The sequence below is a fragment of the Arabidopsis lyrata genome, assembly GCF_000004255.2.
Source record: "Arabidopsis lyrata subsp. lyrata unplaced genomic scaffold ARALYscaffold_7, whole genome shotgun sequence".
In the NCBI taxonomy this organism is placed as follows: domain Eukaryota; kingdom Viridiplantae; phylum Streptophyta; class Magnoliopsida; order Brassicales; family Brassicaceae; genus Arabidopsis; species Arabidopsis lyrata.
In genome coordinates this window covers 17,761,386-17,770,252 of record NW_003302549.1, presented here as the reverse complement: position 1 = coordinate 17,770,252, position 8,867 = coordinate 17,761,386, and the positions used below count along the sequence as shown (strand labels likewise).

General features: G+C 35.8%; 2 protein-coding genes across 7 annotated transcripts; both read right to left on the bottom strand.

Moving 5' to 3' along the window:
- Positions 1–4,088: 4,088 nt before the first annotated feature.
- On the bottom strand, positions 4,089–5,576 carry LOC9304466 (AUGMIN subunit 1). 2 transcript variants are annotated; one of them, XR_002330702.1, is made up of 4 exons: positions 5,357–5,575; positions 5,151–5,269; positions 4,525–4,690; positions 4,089–4,306 (listed from the first exon to the last, which is right to left on the bottom strand). XR_002330702.1 is itself a non-coding variant. In XM_021019462.1 (4 exons), the coding sequence occupies exons 2-4, from the start codon at positions 5,259–5,261 to the stop codon at positions 4,235–4,237; spliced, it is 321 nt and encodes a 106-aa protein (XP_020875121.1). In that variant the 5' UTR covers positions 5,262–5,269; positions 5,357–5,576; the 3' UTR covers positions 4,089–4,234. The 2 variants fall into 2 exon arrangements, 1 of the variants encoding a protein (XP_020875121.1); XM_021019462.1 differs by having other exon boundaries at positions 4,525–4,662; positions 5,357–5,576.
- A 903-nt stretch (positions 5,577–6,479) lies between these two features.
- Positions 6,480–8,512, bottom strand: LOC9304465 (myb family transcription factor PHL6). 5 transcript variants are annotated; one of them, XR_002330221.1, is made up of 6 exons: positions 8,244–8,512; positions 8,094–8,147; positions 7,530–7,855; positions 7,264–7,429; positions 7,056–7,161; positions 6,480–6,833 (listed from the first exon to the last, which is right to left on the bottom strand). XR_002330221.1 is itself a non-coding variant. In XM_021016706.1 (5 exons), the coding sequence occupies exons 1-4, from the start codon at positions 8,244–8,246 to the stop codon at positions 7,414–7,416; spliced, it is 399 nt and encodes a 132-aa protein (XP_020872365.1). In that variant the 5' UTR covers positions 8,247–8,508; the 3' UTR covers positions 6,480–6,833; positions 7,264–7,413. The 5 variants fall into 5 exon arrangements, 4 of the variants coding, with proteins under 4 accessions (XP_020872365.1, XP_020872366.1, XP_020872363.1 ...); XM_021016706.1 differs by lacking the exon at positions 7,056–7,161 and having other exon boundaries at positions 8,244–8,508; XM_021016707.1 differs by lacking the exons at positions 6,480–6,833; positions 7,056–7,161 and adding an exon at positions 6,864–6,936 and having other exon boundaries at positions 8,244–8,508.
- Positions 8,513–8,867: the final 355 nt, after the last annotated feature.

The following is an 8,867-nucleotide window of genomic DNA, read 5'->3' as shown; positions in this document are numbered from 1 at the left end:
CTCTTCCTCTGCGATCGAGTAGAACAGTCTGGATGGACCGCTGAGCTGACTGCTTCCCTCTCTGCTACTGGTGATCGAGTAGAATGGTCCAAATGTGACTTTCAGCTTTGTTTTTGCTCTTTCTGAACACCAATAGCTCCGAAGCACCTGAAACAACTCCAGAATGCAAAATGCATGCAAGACTAATGCTAGACACACTTAAACATGCAAATTATGTGAAATGATGATGAATGCTTATGAAAGATGAATGAAACTAGACTTGGATTTGGCACTCCGTGAAGAGGAACCAAATCCAATAACAGAGGACAGTACTGAGGAAGAATGTATTTTCCATAAAGATTGGGAAAAATCGAACAGATTGAGCATTATGTTTTTAAGGATGACAATTGCTAATAAAATTAAATCTTCCCTCCCGGTTGCTGAGAAAGCTAAAGCTTATCTCGAGGCCATTGAAGAGAGGTTTGAGACTGCAGACAAATCCCTTGCTGAGAAACTTATGGCAGATCTTACAACCATGAAGTATGATGTCACAAGGTCTATGCATGAACATTGCATTGAAATGACCAATCTTGCGGCTAAGCTAAGGAATTTGGGAATGAGTATGGATGATTCATTTCTGGTCCAATTTATTCTAAATTCCTTACCTCCTCAGTATGGACCATTTCAGATCAATTATAATGCTATGGACGAAAGGTGGTCCAGTAATGAATTGAATATTAAGTTGGTCCAAGAGGAGACTAGGCTTGGTCGTGAAGATATTAAAGTTTCTCGTTATGTCCAAGAAGCTAGAATTAAAGCTGGGAAAAGGCATCAAGTAGGCCAGAAAAGAGCACCACCCAGAAGTAATGATTTCACTAAAGCTAATTAGAAGAAAAAGGCAAAGAAAGATGACTGATGCAATTTTTGTAAAAAGTCTGGTCACTTTCAGAAAGAATATCCTAAAAGAAAAGAATGGTTCGAAAAGAAAGGTAACCTTATGGGTTCAGTAAGCTTTTTCGAATCAAATCTTACTAATGTTTCTTCTAAAAGTTGGTGGATTGATAGCGGTGCTAATGTACATGTGAAAGGCAATTAGATAGAAATGTGAAAATCATAAGGTCAGATAGAGGTGGTGAATTTTATGGCAGATATGACGAAACGGGACAACATCCTGGACCATTTGCCATACTCCTCCAAAAATTAGGAATCGTTGCGCAGTACACAACGCCTGGTTTTCCATGGCAGAATGGTGTAGCTGAAAGGTGTAATCGTACTTATATGGGAATGGTTAGATCCATGATGAGTCATGCTAACCTACCTATATCCTTGTGGATGGACGTATTACGTACCGCGGTCTATATCTTGAACAGGGTTCCAAGCAAAGCAGTTCCAAAGACCCCTTTTGAACTGTGGAAAGGCTGGAAACCAAGTCTGTTACATCTCCAAGTTTGGGGATGTCCAGCTGAAGCAAGAATATATAATCCACAAGAAAATAAATTAGATTTCAGAACGGTCAGCGGTTTCTTTATTGGTTACCCTGAGAAATCTAAAGGATATAGGTTTTATTGTCCATCCCATAGTACACGAATAGTAGAAACCAGTAATGCCAGATTTTTTGAAAATGGCGAGATTAGTGGGAGTGATAAAGTTCGTGATGTAACCATTCATGAAATTCAGGTAGAAATTCCCTTACCCTTATTTCCGAATGCTGGGGATCCTCTCATTGTTGAACCGTTGAACAATGAGGAAAACCTATTAAATGATCACGCAGTCCATGATGAAAATCTTGCCAATAATGATCATGAAGTTCAAGAGGAACCAACATTAAGAAGATCAACTCGTACGAGGAGATCTGCTATTTCCAATGATTTTGAGCTTTATCAAGTAGAATCTGGAGAAGGGAATATTAAAGATCCTGTTTCCTATTCACAGGCCTTGAAAGATGTTAATTCTGATAAATGGATCGATGCTAGTAAATAAGAAATAGACTCAATGGTTAAGAATGAAGTCTGGGACATTGTTCTTTTGCCTGAAGGACACAAAGCAGTCGGGTGTAAGTGGATCTTTAAGACCAAACTCGACTGTGATGGCAATGTAGAATGATATAAAGCCAGACTTGTAGCCAAGGGATTTAATCAGAAAGAAGGCATCGATTATAGTGAGACTTTTTCACCTGTGTCTAGAAAAGACTCATTCAGAATTATCTGGCATTAGCAGCTCATTACGATCTCGAGTTACATCAAATGGATGTAAAAACCGCCTTTCTTAATGGAGACTTGAAAGAAGAAGTCTATATGCGTCAACCTGAAGGCATCATAATCGAAAGTCAGAATGATATGGACTGAAACAAGGTTCAAGGCAATAGTATCTAAAGTTTGATGAAATCATTACGAAATTCTGATTCAAAGAAAACATAGTAGATCCATGTATATACCTCAAGATCAGTGGGAGTAAGTTCATATTTTTGGTTCTGTATGTTGATGACATATTATTGGCCAGTAGTGATCTTGATCTATTACATGAGACCAAGAGTTATCTCTCAAAGAACTTTGAAATGAAAGATATGGGAGAGGCATCCTATGTGATAGGAATTGAAATATTTCGTGATAGATCACTTGGAATTTTAGGATTGTCTCAGAAAGCATATATTGATAAAGTTCTTAAGAGATATGGCATGATGACGTGTTCTTCTAACATTGTTCCTATGCATAAAGGTGACACGCTTAACCTTAAAGAATGTCCGCAGAATGAAATGGAACGTAACGAAATGCAAAAGTATCCTAACACATCTCTTGTGGGAAATTTGATGTATGCGCAGGTCTGTACTAGATCTGAGATAAGTCATGCAGTGGGCATGCTCGGGAGGTTTCAGAGTAACCCAGAAATCGCGTATTGGCAAGCTGCAAAGAAAGTTTTGAGATACCTAAAGGGAACAAGAAATTTTATGCTGACATATAGAAAATCAACACATCCACAGATGGTTGGATTTTCAGACTCAGATTTTGGTGGATGTCGTGACTCTAGGCATTGTACTCTTGGCTATGCGTATCTCCTTGGTGGAAGTGCCATATCATGGAAAAGCAAAAAGTCACAGTTAATCTTCACGTCCACCATGGAGGCTGAGTATGTCGCATGTTATGAAGCTTCTATTCAAGGAATCTGGTTGCGGAATTTCGTGTCTGAGTTTGGGGCTTTGAGCTTTATTGACAAGCCTCTAACTCTTTACTGTGACAATCAAGCCACAATATTCTTCTCAAAGCATGATAGGATATCCAAAGGCGCCAAGCATATGGACCTTAAATATCTATCACTTAAGCAAGATGTTAAAAGAGAAAAGTTTGTCATTAAGCATATAGGCACTGAACTTATGGTCGCAGACATATTTACGAAAGTATTACCGCCTAAGACCTTTATGAAACATACGGAACGTATGGGTCTTGAAGATAGCGTATATTTGACAATTATTTGAGCTCATTATGACTTTTACATCTTTTATATATATTCTGTTTTCCATTGTGTACACATTATAGTTTTGGAAATTATGATAACAAAATGGGTCAGTACTTAAAGACATAAAAGGGACCATTACGATAACTTTATGGTCTAGTTATGAAAGTAGTCAATGTAATGGTATGATAGTAAGATTTTAACTAGTTCTCAATTCCTTAAAGTACTATCATGTCATTGTAGTATTTAAGGTGTCAATCCAAATGGGTGTGATGCCAGCAATCAAGATGCAATCAGATTTCACTGAGTCAAGCCAAGCAATAACAGGTTTTGGTGTTTCTAACACTACAGGAAATGTGGGTATTAATAGCGGCCGAAAAACGCAATTATTCATCTACCATAACGTTTCCTTAAGCGCTCTGACATCGCCCGTTATAGAAACTCGGACACTTTTGATAGCGGTTTTGCGTTGTGCAATAGTTATGTATACAACGATAACGTTTATGACGCTAATAACGTATAATAATAGTTATGATTGGATTGTATCTGTTTTTATAATTTGTTTTTTCTGCAATATTTATATTTGATTAATTATTTCAGTAATTTTTATTTTTTATAATATTTGTATTTTTGTTAATTATTTTAATTATATTTAAATCACATTTACTGGAATTTTTGGATTAAAATAACATATCAAAAATAAAATACAATATTTATTATCATTATTACATAAAATAATATACAAAAACTCTTATATAAAAAAAGTTTACACACTAATTTGGCGTAAAACAAAAACAAAAATTAAAAACTACAATTTCTTCTGAATATTGCTTCGTCGACCTTTAACCATCTCAATTGCAGCTTGGTCATTAACATGAAACTGTAAAGACAAAACCAATTAAATCATAAACAAATAAGTCAAATTAAAAAAAGAGACCGAAGGAAATGATATATATATACACTGTGAAGCGACACTAGCAATAACCAATAATAAAGTGGAGACTGATAATGCTGAACAATCACAGTTTAATTAAGACTTGGAGAACCAGAGATGTTATCAGGTTTTTCGATTCAATGAAAACAAAGTAAGAAGATTACCGGAGGCAAGTCCTGGTAGTTTCTTAGAGTATCAAGAACGGGTTTTGCCATCTTCTCCAATTCCTTCCGGTGCTCTGCCATTTCTACCAGCTCTCTGTGGCTGATCTTAGGAGAGTAGCCAACACGATTGAGTAACATCTGCTATCAGCAACCATTCATTTTGACTCTGTCAGGTTGTTTAAAGAAACCAAATTCAGTCTTAGAGTCAATAAAAGAAACCAAAACGAAAACTAACTATAAACCAAACAAAGAGAAGAACAGCAGCTTACACACTAACAGAAGATGCAGCAACAAGAAGATTCAATATGAAAAACGAAAGAGAAATTGTAACAGAAGATGCAGCAAAAGCACAAGCTCTAGAAACCAATCAACCAAAACTATAAAACCCAATAATCATCATAGCCAATGTGGGTCAAGTAGATAGCTTCTGACAAAGCTTTATCAGTCCATTTGTTCTTGTTTTGGAAGAATTTGATCACTTGTTGAGACAGAGTCATCTGTGTTCATATGTAAACTAATCTTACTTAAACAAAAGAAATCTCCAGATATCACTAACGCAAATTCAAATGGTCCATACAGAAACTTTACTTAAAGGCGAGATCTAACAGAGAAAACTAAAAGCTGACCGTTTTGAGAGGAGAGCCGAGGACGGTGGCGTCGGCCATAGTGAAGCTAGCTCCGTGAGAGAGATCCTCTGCCGAGCTCCGTAGAATCGGTGGGATTCTTGGGATACCCATCAATTCAGCTGCGCAAAACAGAGACAACTCAAATTCATTCATTCTGTTTCACGAATTAGCACCGATTTCAAGAGATCAGTATATATGAAATGTACCGAGATAGTCAGGAATGATGTGGCCATCGGTGGAGAATTGGCGTCGACATGGTTCCCGGAGAGAAACTGCTTGTTGCCGGCGTCGTAGTAGCCGTCGCCAAAGACGAAGACCTAATCTGAATTAATTTTGTTGTGAATTTTGTTCTCAGTCGATGTCGAGGAAAGGAAGAAAGGGTTGAAGAGAATCTCGCCAAAGCCTTTGTTGGGCGATGAACGGATGAGATTACCTTAAACATACAGCCGCCAAAGCCTTTGAAAGGCTGAGATGTCGCCACGTCATGTATCTGAGTGAAACATTATGATTGGATTGAGTAAAGTGATCAAGTATTAGATCCGATGAATGGCTGAGATCTCGCCACATCAGCAATCCGAGTGAAACATTATGATTGGCTTATTTTGTTTATATGCATAAAAATGTGTTTTTACTATTTATATAATTTTAAAAAATTATATATTGATGAATTAATATGTTTATGAGTTATTTACATGATTATATAATTTTTTTACAATTTAAAAAAAAATATTTTGCAACGTTTTTTGAAATTTGAAGGGAACACATATGATTGCATTAGAATACATGTACACTAATCTTCTTATTGTGTAAATCATATTGTTGAAACACATTAATGATGTTATAATTAATAAAATGATAGAATTCATTTATGTTATAATAGTATACTACTTTATATCATTAATATTAGCTACTATTTAAAGCACTAAACCCTAAACCCTAAACCCTAAACCCTAAACTATTTTTAAAAATGAATTTTATTTATGTTATTATTTGTTATAATTAATATTATTACTATTTCAAACAAATATAATCCAAAAACCTAAACCATACATTTCATACCCTAAACCCTATATCCTAAAACCCTAAACTCTATACCCTAAACTCTTTAAAATTATAACTTTGTTATTATTTTTGTAATTATTAATATTATAATTAAATATTTATGTCTTTTTGAGATATTTGGTTATTTTTTTTTTAACTTTTTTTTTTACAAAATTCGAAAATCATTTAAAAAATCTTAAAAAAAATCTTTAAAATCATTTAACTTGAAACCTAAAGTACATGCCTTAAAATAATCAATCTCATATAAATAATCAATCTCAAAGAAAATGGAGAACAAAAGAATATTGTTAGAAATATTTTATTTACAAATGATAAGAGTATACATGTAACAGAGATATATAAAACAAAAGTGGTGTCATGATCCTCTATCATATCATCAATAGGAGGTTCTGAATTCAGTAAGCAGATACTCTGCTCAACTTGACAGCATTCTTCACTCTTGGTCCAGTGACCATCATCCTCAAGGAAGCTGTCGGCAGTAAGACCAAATCTTTTGCAGACAAACTTATATTTGGATGTCAGCTTCTTGTAAGCATTATAGAGTTCTTTTCTTTTATTTCTCTCCATAGCTAACTGAGATGATTTCTCCAACATTTCCCTCTCTGTCAAATTGATTTTACCCTGCAAAACCTCAAGAGCCGTCCTTAACTACATCAGACCTCAGCTATATCCGATAAAAATTTGACTACTAACTCATTACACATCCATGGAATCAACCAGCAATCTAGCATTGATTAAAGAAAGACAATGATGAGATAATATCATTGAGACGTACCCACAGTCTACAGTCAATCAAGGCCATAACATGAGCAAGAACATAATTAATGTAAATTAGTGTAATACCTCTGAGTCATCAAGGAGTTTAAGGGCACGACCGGAATATGAATTCAGCAAAACACTAACATTTTCATTGTATATTTACAGACCAGATATCTTGATAGTAAAATCTCTTTCAGGGGTCTGGGAACAGGAGTGAAACAAAAAGATATTGGTCAGAAGAACTCTTTCGAATAATAGATTGGTTGTTGGAATAACATAAAAGCTAACTCACTTTCAGGCCCTTCAAGCTTGTTCACGGCCTCTAGAAAAAGCTCATGGAGCTCAGGACTCCATCTCATTCCTGGTATGTGGTTAACTGCTGATCCTAGAGAAGGCTCTGCAGTAACAGACATTGATGCAGGAACACAGTTTTGGCCATGATTCACTTGGTAGATCTCCTGCAATCAGAACAAAAAAGCTAGCAAGTTAAAGAGAGAAACTCACTCTGAACAGTCTCAAGGGTAACAACAATCCATGTGTCTCTCCAAGTTAACTTACATCAAGTCTTGGGTTTCAGCACGGTCTGTGATGCCTAACTCAAGCTCATCAGACAAAAACTGCAGTTCCAATTGCTCTGTTAAGGAGAAGTTGTCATTAGGACAGCCAAGGTCAAGATCAGAAGAAGCGTCCCCAGAAAGAGTAAGCAAGGAGCTGTCTCCTCCATCACATGGATTGCTTAGAAGAAAATCCTCACTGAATTGAGAGGATCTTCCTTGTTCATCATCTATCAATCCTTCCTTGAGTGCATCGTCACCATACTCGTCATAAATCTCACGCTTCTCCGGATCACTAAGCACTTCATAAGCTTGAGCTAACTCTTTCAACTAAAATGATACATGAATTACAATCCAATCAAAACCACAAATTAAAAAATCATATCTGATCCCAGAAGATCAAAACTAATCAAGATTGAGTTCCAAAATCAGAATCTTACACGATCTAATTCAAGTAATCAGAAACTCAACAAATTAAGAATCAGCGATTTAAGTACTTGAAAAATTGATCAAACAAAAGATAAAATAAATTGAAAAATTCGATGAGAAAGGGAATAAAGTAACCAACCGAGAGGATTAGAAAGCTTGAAGGAACTCTTTGCAATGACGATTCGATTGGTATCTGCAAATTTCAAACACGCAAATACCATAATTGAATAAAATCATAAACACAATCGAATATAAATTTCTAACTCTTTCTCAGGGTTTTAATCTTTACCATTTCTAACTCCACAGCCCCAAAATCTCAGAGAAATGTCTTCTCTAATGGCGATTCGTTGCGCACGAACCCAGAAAATTCTCTCTATAGGTTCTTTCCTTCAGGTACGTTCTTCATTTCCCAGACTCTCCTCTCATCGACGATGGCTCAAGAATAGAGAGAGGGGAAGTGTTAGATCGGGTTTTCCCTTAGAGAAAAAGAGGAAAGTGAATTTTAGTTTTTTCTTTATTTTTGCCTTAGGTCATTTTTTTTTTTGGTCTCGCTTAACCAGATTCAATAGCGGGTTAACTAAAATTTTTGGCCACGTGAAAAATTTGGATCCCGCTTAAACCATTGATAGCGTTTACACATTATCAAACGCTATCTTTAAATCACGATTCAGGCAAAGATAGCATAGATATAAAAAACGCTATCTTTTAGTGCTATCAATATCCACATTTTCTGTAGTGTAACAATCCTAGGTGATCATGCAAAAACAGAAATTCTAATAGAAACAGGCAATATACTCGATCACACAGCTTGATGCCAAGCACTGGATGTGGTCGAGTATCAGGTCGAGTACCAAACAGAAACTGCAACAAATATACTCTACCACACAGTCCGTTTCCAAACCACTGTGTGTGG

What these genes read in the sequence shown, in the direction of transcription:
- LOC9304466 (XM_021019462.1), bottom strand. Translation starts at nt 5,261, where the DNA reads ATGGGTATCCCAAGAATCCCACCGATTCTACGGAGCTCGGCAGAGGAT. An exon ending in TCGGCTCTCCTCTCAAAACG is followed by an intron (nt 4,663 to 5,150) that starts GTCAGCTTTTAG and finishes TGCTGATAGCAG; the next exon opens with ATGTTACTCAATCGTGTTGG. An exon ending in ACTACCAGGACTTGCCTCCG is followed by an intron (nt 4,307 to 4,524) that starts GTAATCTTCTTA and finishes TTGTCTTTACAG; the next exon opens with TTTCATGTTAATGACCAAGC.
- LOC9304465 (XM_021016706.1), bottom strand. An exon ending in CAAGCTTTCTAATCCTCTCG is followed by an intron (nt 7,856 to 8,093) that starts GTTGGTTACTTT and finishes GTATCATTTTAG; the next exon opens with TTGAAAGAGTTAGCTCAAGC.